The 16430-nt window shown below is 42.9% G+C and overlaps 1 protein-coding gene across 1 annotated transcript in view; it reads right to left on the bottom strand.

Annotated features, from left to right (window-relative positions):
• ADGRG2 (adhesion G protein-coupled receptor G2) overlaps positions 1-16430 on the bottom strand; it is a 331018-nt gene that overhangs the window by 58966 nt on the left and 255622 nt on the right. Inside the window, exons 13-17 of the mRNA XM_058186859.1 lie at positions 10023-10062; positions 9500-9534; positions 9271-9368; positions 7756-7822; positions 1637-2088 (exon numbers count right to left, since the gene is read on the bottom strand). Of these exons, the coding sequence (XP_058042842.1) occupies positions 1637-2088; positions 7756-7822; positions 9271-9368; positions 9500-9534; positions 10023-10062 (692 nt within the window). The remainder of the gene's footprint in view (positions 1-1636; positions 2089-7755; positions 7823-9270; positions 9369-9499; positions 9535-10022; positions 10063-16430) is intronic.

Below are 16430 nucleotides of genomic sequence, written 5' to 3'. Positions count from 1 at the left end.
ACGAGGAGGAGGAGTGGGAGGATGGGGGGGGGGCTGCAGGCACATTCCCGGCAGCAAGTTGGCCTGCCAAGTGAGCCACTTGCTGCTATAGCTGTTGATTAGCCGCTTGTAGCTGCTGTAACTACTGCTGTACCCACTGCTGGTCCATGTTTGGTGGAAGATGTTTTAGTTGGGGTCTGGACAAAATGTTCTATTTCCCCCTCCCACCACTCCCAACAAAAAGTCAGTCAAAGGCCTTTTCCCAGTTTATTTACACTTGGCTGGATTCCTTCTGGCACAGAGATATTCTGGACACGTCTCCCCACATGCCTGCCAAAATCCCTGGAGATAACCAGAAAATTATAGATAAAGCATGATTCACTCACGAACAGATTTTTCTTTCCATGACACAGTTTGCCTGCGCAAATTCATTGCTTTGTCCAAGACAAAAAGCCAGGAAGCTCCGCCTCCTGCTTTATAGCCCCTGTGGGTGTCACTCCATGGCTCATCATTATCTGACCCTGTCCCAACGCCTCCTCTGCTGTGTGCGCCGGTCACGTCTGCGCAGTCTCACATCAAGCCAAGATTATTCTTGGGGCGTTGCCAAATCAGAAGAAGGCCCGGGGGAAATCAGGCCTTGCCAGCTCCTCCTCCTCACTCTCTGAATCATCCTCCTCCAGGAGTCCGAGTCCAGGAACCTGGGCCATAACAGTAACTCTCTGAGGTTGGATCGGATCTCTCTCTCACACTCACGCATGCACACACACAAAGAAAGCATGAGCAACAGCAGCTGAGCCTTCTCCCTTCCAAAAAATGCCAGGATAGCACTAGCAGCAGGCAAAGGCAGCAATCTGATCAAGTGCCCTTGCAAGGCCAGCAGCAGTAGATGCAGAAGGGGGAGAGAGGAGCAGGCAATCCCAATGAACTGTGGGCAGGGCTGGGGCTGGCAACACCTCCAGACGCCCAGAGAGACAGAATGAGAGGCAGCTCCCAGGCCCCCTCACTGGCTCAGCTGATCCGCAAGCCATGATTAAGGGGCCCAGCGGCTCCTTAATCGCAGCGTCTGGAAGTGTTAGCAGGAAACACCCCCAGGCACCTAGAGACACAAAATGAGAGGCAGCTCCTAGGCCTCACTGGCTCAGCTGATCCGTGGGCTGCTATTAAGAAGGCGAGTGGCCATGAGGTGACCAGGGAAGGGAAGGGCTGCCTCATGTGCTGGTCATGCCTACCCATTCACTAGGTTTTATTTTCAGGGGAGGTCTTATTTTAGCCCATGCGCTCAAAAGCCCGATTGGGCTTATTATCTGGAGAGGTCTTAATTTCGGGGCAACACAGTAGTCTGCATTTCAGTAAGAGTGGTTCATTCTTTGAAAATAACTTGGAAGAAGTGTTTCTGACTTTACACAAGCAGAGCATCTCTAGCATTCATTAAAATAACTTGACATGAGCCTTAATAAAAAGGTGGCACTATCTAAAGTTTTTCAGGAAGCTTGAAAAAAACTTGGTCTGTTTTTCTAAATAGCAGAGAACTGTGGTTGTGTGAAATCAAAAGCACTTTCAGTTCTGAAGCATGCAGAACCCTAGTACTATTACATATTCATCAAAATACATGCATATATCAGGGTCCCAATAGAAGATTCATTTAAATCAATGTTACCTGTGTTTTTTTTACTTGGTCCTCTAATATCATTAGTGTAGATCATGGAAGAAGATGTGGACATGATGGCTGAAGAAATTGATGTTGTATGCTGAGCATTAGATATTGTAGATGTTGTGGGATATACTTCTGGAAAAGTACTAATAGGCTGGATAGAATGGTTTGTAAAAACTGAATTAATTGTTTCAACCAAGGTTGAAGAAACAAATGTATTGGCTGACTTTGTAGGAAATCCAGAAGAAAGCTCAATGAAAGAATTATGAGTAGCATTTATAGTAGAAATATTTATTGTTGCAGACTCAGTGAAAGGAGGTGGCAAAACAGTTGTTGATTCAAAGGACAATTCAGAGGAAAAGTCTTCATGATGCATTGTAAAAGAGGAATGACCTACAGGCGAAACTGGAGAGTCAGGAGTACTATGACCACTACAGGCAACTGGTTCATGAATATCACTATAAGAAAAACAAAATCAGCATTGATTTAGTTGCAGCTTATACATTTAAAGGGATAAAGACAAAGACAAATCTTTATCTGCCCCATCTCTTCAAAGAATAATGAATTTGATTATTATATTTGTATTTTATGCTTTTATTATTTTAACTATTTTTTATGAATACCACACAGTATTATGGAGTTGGATAGCCTTCTAAAATTAATAATATTTTTATCATTTAAATAATCTAAAAACCTATTTCTGCATGCCTTCAATAGCATTCTTTACTATATTTAATCATCAATTCTTATGTCAAGGGGTTTGTTCAGTAAAAATATATACTAAATGTTTTAGCTTTTCTATCGTCACTTTTGAGTGGCATACACAGGAAACAACAAGACTACAACATTTCCTCGCTGCGCAATCAATACCCAGATAAGCAGGGATTAACAATCAGACAATAAACAATACCCTAATCAAAGAACTACCAATTCAGACAATCAAGTAAGCAGTAGCCAAGAGCCTAATCAAAGAACTACCAAGGAGAAAACAACACTCCCACTAACAATGACAGAGCAAGCTGCTTTATATAAACAAAGAGCAAACCCCACTCCTTTCTAACCCTGAAAATGTTACCTAGTTCTGTAATGAAATGTCTGTATGCAAATAGCAAAGCTCACATAATTTATTTATTTATTTATTTATTACATTTGTATACCGCCCTTCTCCCGAAGGACTCAGGGCGGTTCACAGCCAGTAAAAACCACAATACATATAATACAGATTAAAAACAGTATAAAAAACTAATTCAATATATGGCCTAAAAATTTTAAATACGATTAAAAAACCCATTTAAAAACCCCAGTATAAAACCCCAATTTAAAACTACGTTTAAGCTAGTCCTGCATGTCGAAACAACGTCTTCAGCTCGTGGCGGAAGGTCCGGAGGTTGGGGAGTTGACGAAGCCCCGGAGGCAACTCATTCCAGAGGGCAGGAGCCCCCACAGAGAAGGCCCTCCCCCTGGAGGTCGCCAGCCGACATTGTTTGGCTGACGGTATCCGAAGGAGGCCCTCTCTGTGAGAGCGCACTGGTCGATGGGAGGCTACTGGTGGCAGTAGGCGGTCCCGTAGATACCCCAGTCCTAAGCCATGGAGCGCTTTAAAGGTGATAACAAGCACCTTGAATTGGACCCAGAAGACCACCGGGAGCCAGTGCAGACTGCGCAGGAGAGGTGTCACATGGGAGCCATGAGGTACTCCCTCTATCACCCGCGCAGCCGCATTCTGGACCAGTTGGAGCCTCCGGGTATTCTTCAAGGGGAGCCCCATGTAGAGAGCACTGCAGTAGTCCAGGCAGGATGTAACAAGGGCATGAGTGACCGTGCACAAGGAAGCCCGGTCCAGAAAGGGGCGCAACTGGCGTATCAGGCGAACCTGATAAAAAGCCCCCCTGGCGACAGCCGTCATATGTTCTTCTAAAGACAGCTATACATCCAGGAGGATGCCCAGATTGCGAGCCCTCTCCATGGGGGCCAACGACTCGCCCCCAACAGTCAGTGATGGAGTGAGCTGACTGTACCGGGCTGCCGGCACCCACAGCCACTCGGTCTTGGTGGGATTGAGCCTGAGTCTGTTTTTCCCCAACCAGACCCGTACGGCCTCCAGACACTGGGACATCACTTCAACAGCCTCGTTGGGGTGGTTTGGAGATATACAGCTGTGTGTCATCAGCGTATAGATGACAACTCACCCCAAAACCACGGATGATCTCACCCAGCGGCTTCATATAGATGTTGAACAGAAGAGGCGAGAGAACCGACCCTTGCGGCACCCCACATAAGAGGTGCCTCGGGGCCGATCTCTGCCCTCCTGTCAACACCGTCTGCGACCGGTTGGAGAGATAGGAGGAGAACCAACGATGAACGGTGCCCCCCACTCCAAGTCCCCCGAGCCAGTGCAGCAGGATACCATGGTCGATGGTATCAAAAGCCACTGAGAGATCTAGTAGGACCAGGACAGAGGAACAGCCTCTGTCCCGAGCCCTCCAGAGATCATCAACCAACGCGACCAAGGCCGTTTCCGTGCTGTACCCAGGCCGGAAACCGGACTGAAACGGATCTAGATAGACAGTTTCATCCAGGTACTGGGGTAACTGTCGTGCAACCACACTCTCAACAACCTTCGCCACAAAACGAAGGTTGGAGACAAGATGGTAATTTGCTAAAACAGCTGGATCCAGGGAAGGCTTCTTTAGGAGGGGCCCACCACCTCTTTCAAGGTGGTAGGGAAAACACCCTCCATCAAAGAAGCATTAACAATTCCCTGGAGCCAGCCTCATGTAACCTCCCGGGTGGCCAGTACCAGCCAAGAGGGACACGGGTCCAGTAAACACGTGGTCGCATTCAGTCCCCCCAGTATCCTGTCCATGTCCTCAGGAGCCATTGAATCAAACTCATCCCAGATAGTAATCTCAAGACCTGCCTCTCCCACCCTGCCCGGATCTACCCAATCTGTGTCCAAACCTTCCCGAATCTGAGCGATTTTATCAAATAGATACTGTCCAAACTCCTCAGCACGTCCCTGCAAGGGATCCTCCACCGCTCCCTGGTGAAGGAGCAAGCAGGTCACCCTAAACAGGGCGGCTGGGTGGTTATCTGCTGATGCGATGAGAGTGGAAAAATATTCCTGTTTTGCCACCCTCATCGCCACTAGATAGGTCCAAATTTGAGACCTAACTAGTGTCCGGTCAGATTCGGAGCGGCTGGCCCTCCAGATACTCTCTAGGCATCTTCTTCGGCGCTTCATCTCTCTCAGCCCCTCGGAATACCAAGGGGCTAATCGAGATTGGCACCGGGTCAGAGGCCGCAAAGGCACGACGCGGTCTAGAGCACCAGTAGCCGCCCGATCCCAGGCGGCGACCAGAGCTCCAGCCGAGCCATGGGCTAAATCCTCAGGTAATGGCCCAAGCTCCATTTGGAACCTCTCTGGGTCCATCAGGCACCTGGGATGGAACCAATGAGTCAGTTCCGTCTCCCTGCGGTAGGGGTCAGCGGTTTGAAAGTCCAGCTGAAGGAGCAAATGATCTGACCATGACAGGGGTCTAATAACTAACTCCCCTAACTCCAGATCATTCAACCACTGTCCAGAGACAAAAATCAAGTCCAGAGTGTTTTCCCCAATGTGAGAGGGACCATTCACCAACTGGGTCAGGTCCAAGGCCGTCATGGAAGCCATGAACTCCCGAGCCGACACGGATGCCATCCCCGCCAACGGCAGATTGAAATCCCCCATGACCATAAGCCTGGGGGTCTCCACCACCGTCCTGGCAATCACATCGAACAGCTCGGGCAGGGTTTCTGTCACGCAGCAAGGAGCCAGGTACGTGATCAGTAAACCCACCTGCATCCCCTGGCCTCATTTCACAAGGAGGGACTCACATCCGGCTATCTGTGGCACAGTGATCTCCCTTGGCTCTAGACTCTAGTTAATAATAACCGCCCCCCCCCCACCCTACCCTGGGCCCTCGCCTGATGGAATGCACGGAAACCCGGTGGGCACATTTCTACCAGGGGAACCTCCCCTTCCGTGCCCAACCAGGTCTCCCAAATGCCTATCAGGTCCGCGCCCCCCTCCCGTATAAGATCAGAGATGAGGGGGGCTTTATTTACAACGGACCTGGCATTGCATAACATCAGACGAAGGCCTAGCCTCTGGTGATTTAAGCCACTCGGGGAACGGGAAATGACCGGGGGACTGGAGTCCGCCATCGCTCGTAGATAGCAAGTGCGCACTCCCCGAACCTGATATGGGCCCCCACGTCCGCCATACCTGCCCCTCCCACTTACCATGCAGATGGAACCGCCTTCCTGGCATTGAGCTCTAGCCTCCTCTTCCACCTCCGAACCAACAATGTCTATTCCGCGAGCCTTCACAGGATTTAGCAGTGGCCCTGATAGGTGTCCCCCTAAACCTATCTTCGCCATCCCACCCCTCCCCATAGTTAATTTATTTAAAAATTTACTAAAACGCGAATTTAAAAAGCCCCTAAGCCTCTTCTTAGCTGCATGCCACCTCTCAGGATTCCAAAATCCGTCATCAAGATAGGCCCTTGATAGAGTGGAGGGCCATGTCCGCGAGAGGGGGGAGTCTCGCAGGGCATGAAGTTGCATTGGCAAGTACATCTCGGGAATATATGGAGATGGCGAAAGTCCTGTCCTAAGCCAGTCAAGATGGTAAACCAATGATGTAATAATATGTGGTAGATCTCCACTGGGAAAACGAGAATTTGGTGGTCCAAAGGTGAAGAATAACAATACATGATGAAAATGATGACACAAGGTAACATCCAGTTCAACCACTTGGACTCCAGGCAGAAATTTAAGGAGGGAGAGGCAGCTACCGTTGCCGCCGATGGACATCATCCGCCGCCACTGCCGCAGCCGCCGTCGATACCATCGTCATGGCAACCAGCACTGCACAACATCTCCAGGGGATTCCAAACGGAACATAAAGGGGCATAAAGGGCCATGGGGGGGGGAAGACAACGTTGTCATTGCCGCCGTCGTTGCACCATCTCCATCACAAAAAGCGACTGGGGGGGGTGCCGGCCACCGCCCCCCATGCGCCAGCCGGCTCCGAAGACTCCACAGGGGGGAAGACGTCCATGCCCCCTCCACCACCACCGCCATTAAATACCGTCGCCACCGCCACCGGCGGAATATGGCCGACATGGCGACCGCCACCCCAGTCAAGTCCGTGAGGCCGGTGTCTATGCTCTGGCCTTGCCCCAACTAACCGAGCTCTTTCCAGGCGGCAAAAGCCCTCTCTTCGGGTACTGCCACTGCCACCGTCAAAAGAATGGCCAAAGCACCGCCCGCTGCCCCAATCAGGCTAGCGGAGCCGGCATCCGCAGTCCCATCTTGTCCCAACCGGCCAAAAGCTCCTCCTGGGGACAAAACCCCCCACCGGCTTGTCACGATGTTCTCACGATGTTCTTATGATGTCAAAAAGCCCCCCCTCCTACCTCCGCCGCCAGAATATGGCCAAGATGGCGACCCCCACCCCGGTCAAGTCCGTGGGGCTGGCGTCGATACCTTGACCTCGCCCCAACTAACCGCGCTCTTTCCCGGGGGCAGAGGCCCCCTCCTTGGGTGCTGCCGCCGCCGCCACCACCGAAAAACGGCGAAAAACGCCGGCCACCACCCCAATCAGGCTAGCAGGGCCGGCATCCGTGTTCCCGTTGCGTACCAACCGGCCGAAACTCCTCCCGGGGGCAAGAAACCCCTCGTCGGCCTGGCACGATGTTCTGCCAACTGGGAAGGGGGGCTAAGTTGTCAAAAAGCACCAAGCTCTCCACCGTTCAACCATCAGCTACATGTATTCTATTGGTATTAAAACTTGCAAAATATTCTGTCATCATACTAACTCTTCTCATAGGCATTTTTAAAATTATGTTTAATATGCAATCAACTTTTAAATGCTTAATTTTATCTTAGAAAAGCAGTTCACTGGACTATCTATTGGATAAGAAATTATCTCACCTTTATCCCATCATCAGTTTGTAAGGCTTTATGGTATATTCTGTTTTCTATTTTTCCTCCTTCTCAGTGCTGAGAATTATGGTGCACCAAATAAGAAGCATGATAAGCAAACTTTAAACTTTCTAAATTAAGCAGGCTACACTTACCACTGAAAATGGTGCAATTCTTGGGCATTTGGACAAGAAAAAAGCTGCATGGAACAGCAGCATAATTCTGTAAACAAGAAGAATTATATGCACTTATATATTAATACTAGCTGGATACCCATGCTTTGCTACAGAACTATGTGATCGGGCTTGCTAAATCAACACTTACAGCTTGAAAATTAATGGGTAGTTATGATCGGCCTCTCCTCTCCCCTTCTCTCCTTCAGCCTTTCTCACAGAACCCTATCCTATCCTATCCCCCTTCTCTCCCTCAACCTTGCCCCACAGAAATGTCTCCTATCCTATTACTTCTCCCTCAGCCTTGCCCCACAGAAGCATCCCTTATCTATCCCTGGTTGCTGCTATGAAAGTAAAACTGCAAGTGAAACTCCTCTGCTTGTGTTTTGCATTTGGAAGAGATTTCTTTTCAGGAGGGGAGGGTTAGAGCGTGTTAATCATAATATAGGAAATACTAATGCTCTGATGGTCATTTCGAAAAATCCTTTCTTAGTGAGCATCTAGAAGCCAAGAGGAACATACTTGGCAAATTTCAAGTTTGTAAGCTTTACAGTTCTGGAGATTTCATGATTATGGCATGAGTGGTTTTTGCTTTTATATATGTATGTATGTATGTATGTATGTATGTATGTATGTATGTATGTATGTATATTGTTGTAAAGGCTATTAAATCCTTTGATGGACTAACTTCTGTTTCTCCTATAAAGTATTAGTCTTACATAGAATCATTATGCAATCATTTCATAGAACTTCACAGTGAAATTCCTTGTTTAACTAGTTAGCTGTAATATCTAATAACTACTGATAAGATTAGCCTTCACTGTACATTAGCTTGTGATGTCTGCAGTACACAATTAACATCACTGTTATTTACTGTGTCCACTGTTACATCAGTACTCATAATAAAGTTAGTCTTCATAGATGAATCAAATGATGTTGCCATCATGTAGTGATCCAATCCACATGATTAATGGACAAGTTTCCAAGAGGAACGCCTCAGCAGTCAGTGGGCTGTCTTCCATTTCACTCAGGGCTCTTATATCTTATGTGTACTGCAGTTCGCACCAAGACCTTTATCCTGCTGTCATCTGTACTTAACCTGCTGGAGTCTTCAGAATATAACATTCAAATGGACAATGGGATGATTTCTGTTTCCAGGGGAGTGCAAAACTGCTCTAAAACTCCTTCAAACAGCTGGGTAACTTTGCCCACAGGTGCTGTGCTTTGCTGAGCTATTCACACAGAACTACTAAACAGTACCACCATGTATAATTTGACATACAAGGAAATAATGGCTTTTATATTTTAAAATGATATTCGTAACTAAAAGAATTCAAAAATTATGTCATAGAATATGCAATCTTGAAATAAAAATCCTGACTTGGGAGACTTCTGGCAGTTTTTTTCATCATCTTAGTTTCAAAGATTGGGACAGATAAAACTAGCACATTGTTACCAAGTAGCTCTACAGCAAAATTCTATTCATAATTTTCTTACCGATTAGATTCAGTTCTGCTTTTTCTTCTAATTCTGATACTATGTTGCTTATATTCATTTCTTTCTCCAGTTCTATTATAAAAATACAATTGACTATACTGCAAAGACAAAAAAAAAACTTAGGATTTTTTAAAGCATAGAAATTATTAGTATACTGCTTCAGATTAAAAGTTCCAGTATTCTTAATACAAATAATGCAATAATATTTGAGAAATATAATAATACAAACCTCTGGTTTATTTCATTGCACTGCATGAGAGATGACTATAAAAGAACAAAATACAATGAAAACAAATTTTTTGACCCCACTTAGATAGGCATTCTGTACAGGTATCAACTTACAACAGTTCATTTAGTGACCATTCAAAGGTACAACATCACTGAAAAAAGTGACTCATGAGTGTTTTTCACATGACCATTGCAGCATCCCTGTGGTCACATGATCAAATACTTCGCAACTTACTCCTATTTATGATGGTTGCAGTGACCCAGGATCATGTGATCATCTTTTGAGACCTGACAAGCAAAGTCAACGGGGAAGCCAGATTCACTTAACAACCATGTTACTCACTTAACAACTACAGTGATTCACTTAACTGTGGCAAAAAAGGTCATAACATGGGGCAAAGTTCATTTAACAACTGACTCACTTGGCAACAGAAATTTTGGGGTCAATTGTGATTGTAAGTTGAGTACCTGTAATAAAAAAGATAGGTACATATAATTATAGCATTATGTTACAAATTACTTACCCGACTTAGCCGTTGAAGTGTTTTATTGAAATCTGAAATACTAAAAGACATGTTGGTTACAAGTTTCATTTTCACTAGGAAACAGGGCAGAAGCCAATTAAGTTCCACCAATTGCTCTGAACATGCAGTTATCAAGCTTCGAAGTGTATTCAAACTGCTTTCATTTTCATTGCCTCGCAGCTTGCCAGCTGACCAGGGAGAAGGGAGGAAGAGATTGGAATGTGCATTCCAGATGATAAGAAGAAACAGTCTCATGAGAACCAAAGACATTTCAATCGTGTTCACCAGATCTTTCCACAACAACACCTGGACACCTCATTGGATAATGTGACCTACACTAATGAGGGGAGGGAGGATTCAATACTTTAATTATACTGAATTGCCTGGGAATTCCCCAGAACTGGTTTTGCTTTCATGCTGTGCAGTAATGATGTACTCAATAAAGCTTTGTATTGGGAGACTGGATCATCTACATCAGTCGGAACCTTGACAGCAGTTTTACCATCCCCACATTTCATCCAATCCTAGGAATCTCCCCATTCTCCACAGCCAGGAACTGTATGGGGACTGGGAAAAAAATCACTGGGCAAGTGAAGTTCCACTTGCAGAATGATAATTCCAACTGGCACAATTGTGTATGTATATTGTAACAAAGCAACCTACAAAAATTAATTTGAACTCTATCAATAGTTATAATCATTAAGACATATATGCTTCTATAACATAAGGGCAAAATCGTGTGCCACTGGTGCCACATAAGAAACACCTTATGGATTTCAGGTGGTGACATCACGCTGGTGCGGAGCAAATAGATGGGGCTTGGTCTAGTTTGGCTGAATTTTTGTGTTTTTCAAGGCATGTAGAGCAAAATTGGCTCTCGGAGGGAGCAACTGTACATAGGGGATACCTCAGAATTTGCGGTGAGAGGTGCGATCTCCTGAAAAAATGAGGAAACTCTCTGATCGGATGCGAAAGAAATTTAGGGCAGATCTAGAGATGTGATGACCTCTCAAATGGAGCAGGAAAAAAAAAAGGTAAAACAGCTTGATATATCAGTGAGGAGGGACAAAAAAGAGATTGAAATTGGAAAGACTCTCAGCAAACTTGAGTAAATGTATTACAGCAGCAGCTGAGTGAGCCTCCGAGAAGGTGAAAAAAGCGGCAATTTAGCAGTGGGAGCAGAGATAAGGCAGCAAACGATATCAAAAAGGACTGATTGCATGGAAGGTGTGAAGGAGAAGCGTTGAAGGGGCATCCTCTGTAGACTTTAACAATAGACGACAAGCTTGGGCTAGGACTGGGATAAAATATGAGATTTTGAAAGAGAAAATTGGCTGGAGAAATAACAGTGACTGGGCTAAATAGAAGGGAGACATCTTGGATTTAAAGAGACAGCTACCAAATTTGGCATTAACAGAGGTGGCCACTTTTGGTGGTGACTGTACAGATCTGGAACTCTAGAAGAGACTTGCTTACAAATAAGACATAAATTGAAAATGGACTCTATTTATGAACAGTAAATCTAGAAGGAAAACAAGTGAATAGGGGTTATATACACTTGATATTGATATTTAAATATTTATAGTCATATTTATATCAAAACATATATTAACTGATACAAATTTTATACTATTAGATCCATTTGGACTCTATTGTACTGTTAGATTTATGTATATTCAATAGGATATACAGGATTATAAATTTAGATGAAGACCTTGATTTATTTATAGTTTTATATACGTAATAGATAGAGAATCAATTTAAGGAAATTCTAAATATATCTGATAAATATTTATAACAGATTGTATAGAAATACATGAACTTAGTCAATTAATTAAATGTTTAGAGATTAATAACTTAATTATAGACTAGAGATACCTTTCAGATACATCCAAGTTTTGATTTTTTATGTCATTTAAAATTCTACAATTTCTAAGACTCAAAGTAAATATTTTTATGCTTGTAGAACACTTCTATATTTAAAGTATTGCAAATTGCTCTCTTAAAATAAAGTAGAATAAATAGATTTAGAACAAAAAAGTAGATCAGTGATGGAGAAAAAAGAAATGGAAACAAATCAATAAGTGTAATTAATACATGGTATTGTAGAAACATTTTTTAAAAACATGACGACAACGGTCACAAAAATAGAAAAAAACAACTTCGATGATGGCCTCTCCATCGGGACAACGCTCAGTGGAAAGTATATTGGGCGGTGAGAAATCAGGTTCTTCATTGAACCGACAAAGTGTGCAGTCAATGTTGATGATGATTCAAGAAACAATGATGAAGACGCAAGAAATAATCATGAGAAACCATGAAGAAATACAGAACAAAATGGGAGAGGTAAAAGGAAATATCCGCAAATTGGACAATAAAATTGGCACAATACAGGAGACGATAGCTAGAAATGAACAGAAGACAAAGACAGTGGAACAGGAGTGAAATGTAAAATTTGTTACTACCAGTTCTGTGAGCGTGGCTTGTGGGGGTAATGTGACTGGGTGGGCGTGGCCAACTTTTTTTTTTTACTTTTAAAAGCATTTTTTCTACAACCTCTTCTGCTGAAAAAATGCTTTTAAAAGGCTCCTCTGACAATCCCAGATGAGTTGCCTGATCCCAGATGAGTTGCCTTTTCTTTTCTTTTAAAAGCAGGTTTATTTTTGCCTTTCAAAGAAAAGAAAAGCCTCTGACAATCAGGCAACTCAGCTGCGATCATCAGAGGACCCTTTTAAAAACATTTTTTCTACAACCTCTTCAGCCGAAGAGGCTGTAAAAATATGCTTTTAAAAAGCCTCTGACAATCAGGCAACTCAGCTGGGATCATCAAAGGACCCTTTCTACAACCTCTTCAGCCAAAGAGATTGTAAAAAAACACTTTTAAAAGCCTCTGATGATCCCAGCTGAGCGGTGTGATCATCAGAGGCTTTTTTTTTACTTTTAAAAGCATTTTTTTGGCTGAAGAAAAAGTGCTTTTAAAAGTAAAAAAAACCTCTGATGATCATGCGGATCAGCTGGGCATGGGTGTGGGGCAGGGATTTTTGCTACCAGTTCTCTAAACCACCCGCTGCCATCACTACCAGATCAGGCAATCCAGTCTGAACCGGGAGCAATTTCACCCCTGCAGTGGAAGCTAGAACAGAACAAACGGAGAAGAAATTGGAGTAGGCAGAAATCTGGAGGAGGCTGTAGTACTTTTGGAATTGGAGAAATCAGCATTTTTCCTATGATTCCAAAATATAGTGGAAAGCAAAGAGGAAGATCTCCCAAAACTGATGGCAGAACTACTAGCTGATCCATTGCAGAAAAATGTACAAGAAATGCAAAATGATATAGATGAAGCATACAGGATTCATATCAATTACACCCATTGCCACAAACTGCCTAGGGAAGTTGATATAAGATTTACAAGAAAGACAAGAGATGAACCATTAATCTGTAAGGGGAAAGAAATTCTAACTTTGAAGCAAGTACCAAGAAGAGTAAGGGAACAAAGATGGAGTCATCACTTTTTATCTTCACAACTAGTTAAATACAAAGTACTATTCAGATGGCTCATACTGGAGGGTATGTTAATTATGTGGCAAGACAAGAAATTCCGAATAGACACCTTGGACAAGTAACAAGAGTTCTATGACCATTATATAACTGGAGAAGAAGAACAAGAAGCTAGTAGGGAGGAAATAGAAAATAAAAGTCAAGAAGATCAGGTATTAGAAGAAAAAATATCTGAACAAGACATAAGAGAATAGATGGAAACGGAGCGTTATGAAAGGGAAGGAGCCAGGACAAGAGCACAAAGGGAAATAAGAGCTAAGAAAGGAACAAAATATACCAACAAACAATAAGATAGAAGAAGGAATTCAGATGATATCACTTAACATCAACGGTATGAACTCTCTGGCCAAATGAAAACAAACACTGATAAAACTTCAAAGATTGACTTCCGGTGGCGCCACTTTCCTCGCTGGGTGCCTAATCAAGGCGTTCCATGCTGAAACCTCGTAAAAGCCGACGAAACAGTGAAAATCAGCTGTTCACTGGCTTCAACTTCTCTCCCTGGGAGAAAGGGAGAGGATAGAGCGGTGGGAGAGTGGTAGATCTCCCCAGGAGCTTGGCTTTGTGAAGCAGAGCCCCGGAGGGTTGAGTCCCACTGAAATCCTGCCGAGCTCCGAACTTCAGCGCGCTCCTGCAGAAGCAGGAAAAGAAGAAAGTGTCCATCTCTGCCCAATTGATTTTTTCTGTGGATTTCTACATGCAGATGGAATAAACGCGAGTGAACAATTATTGGATCGCAAGTATTTCTGACTTCCTGACTTCTACCCTTTAAAAAGTGGGGAAAAAAATTTTTTTTCCTTAACTGACTGTTTAAAATGGCGTCTGAGAGGAAGTGAAAGTGAAGTGAAGTGAAAGTGGAAGCTGGCTGTGTAACTAAGAAATGTTATCTGTGGACTGCAACGAATTGAGCTCTCCTATATTTAAAGGGGAAAAGAAAAGTTTTAAAGTTAAATTTTGTGACTTTAAAAATTGAAATGGCTACTAAACCACCTAAGACTGCTGGCAGAAGGGGATCTGAAGTAGCTTTAGAAGATATGCTTAAAGAGCAAGGGAAAATGTTTGAAGAGAGGTTTAAGGAGCTGATGGAAAATAATGAGAAGATAAGAGAAGAAATAAATGAGAATAAGAAAAAAATAAGAAAAGATATTTTGATGGCTTTTCAAGGCTTGGTAAAAAGACTGGAGGGGTTGGAGGAGGAGGTGCAAGAAATTGCCCAGTCAAATCAGCAATTAAAAAATAAAATGGGAGGAATGCAAATAAAATTGGACAAAAATGAAGATCATGTGGTGGTGATGCAGTATAGGATGATGGAAGGAGCACTGAGAATTAGGGGATTACAAGAGGAAAAAGGTGAAGATTAAAAAAAAATTTATCAGAAGCCTTGGCTGAATTTATGGAACTTGATCCACAAGAGGTTGCTTATCAAATTGATAAAATATACAGAGTTAATTCCTGGCAGAAGAAACTCCCTAGAGACATTGTAGTTTATTTTGTGAAAAGAACAATGAGAAATCAGATCCTGCAAATTACATATCAGAAAAAACTGAAAATAGGAGATCAGGAGCTGCAGGTTTTGAAAGAGATTCCTCCCAAGATGCTAAGGGACAGGAAAGACTTTATATTTTTTACGCAAGAACTTGTACCAGATTCAATTTAGATGGGAAGTTCCAGTTGGTTTGACAGTGTATTATCAAGGAAGAAGATATCGTATTGATACTGTGCTGAAGGCCAAGGATTTTTTTTCTACTGTGTTGAAAGTTGAAATAGAAGTAACAGAAAAAAGAATTCAAGAGAGTCAAATGAGTGTGGAAGTTGAGGTGACCCCAGTGATGTTATCATCTGATGAACAACCACAAGAGTGACGAGGGGAGCCCTTAAGCGTAAAGAAAAGGAGCAACAAATTCAAAGCAAAGATCAGGATTCTGCTACAGAAGCGGTGGGAGGAGCAAGGCCGAAGATACGGGAGGAGGATCTTCAGCTGATTGCTCAAAAGCTTCAGGAGGCCAGTAATGGCAAATAAAATTCTGACCTGGAATGTCAATGGTTTGAATTCAGCTCAGAAAAGAAGAAAAATATTTCATTATCTGAAACAATTTAAAAATGATGTGATTTGTTTACAAGAGACACATAATAAATTATCAGATCAAAAATTCCTAATAAACTCAAAATTAGATAAACATTTTGTTGCTTCAGCTTTGGATAAGAAAAATGGCATAGTGGTATATTTAAGAAAGGATATACCAGCTAAGTTAATAGAGGCAGATATTCATGGAAGATATATTGCTATTGAACTTATATTAGAAACAAAAAAGATTCTTCTGCTGGGTATATATGCACCTAATCAGCAACAAGAAAAATACTACAGAATGTTGTATGATAAATTGATTCTATGGGATTATAGATCGTTGATTATATTAGGAGATTGGAATGGAGTAATTGATACACGAAAGGATAAGAGAATTTCTTCTAAAAAGATACCTGCACATGCAAAGTTCCCTAAATCCTTTTTTGAGATGATAGAAGATTTTGAGTTGAGAGATGTATGGAGATTGCGGAACCTGGAGGAAAGAGACTATACTTTTTTCTCTGATAGGCATCAATCTTTTTCACGTATTGATTTTATATTAACCTCTAATAATTTGCTTTCTAGGGTAAAGAAAATTAAGGTATTTTCAAGATGTTTGTCTGATCATAGCCCAGTTTGGATGGAATTGCAGTATGAAAAAAAAGAACATGGAGATTAAATGAAAATTTGTTTAGATATCAGGATAATGTAAATCAATGTAAAAAGCAGATGAAAGTATTTTTTGACTATAATTTGAGTAAGGAAACATCGATAGAAATGGTTTG

Source organism: Ahaetulla prasina, chromosome 5 (genome assembly GCF_028640845.1).
Source record: "Ahaetulla prasina isolate Xishuangbanna chromosome 5, ASM2864084v1, whole genome shotgun sequence".
NCBI lineage: Eukaryota > Metazoa > Chordata > Lepidosauria > Squamata > Colubridae > Ahaetulla > Ahaetulla prasina.
This window is presented reverse-complemented; position numbering and strand designations above follow the sequence as displayed.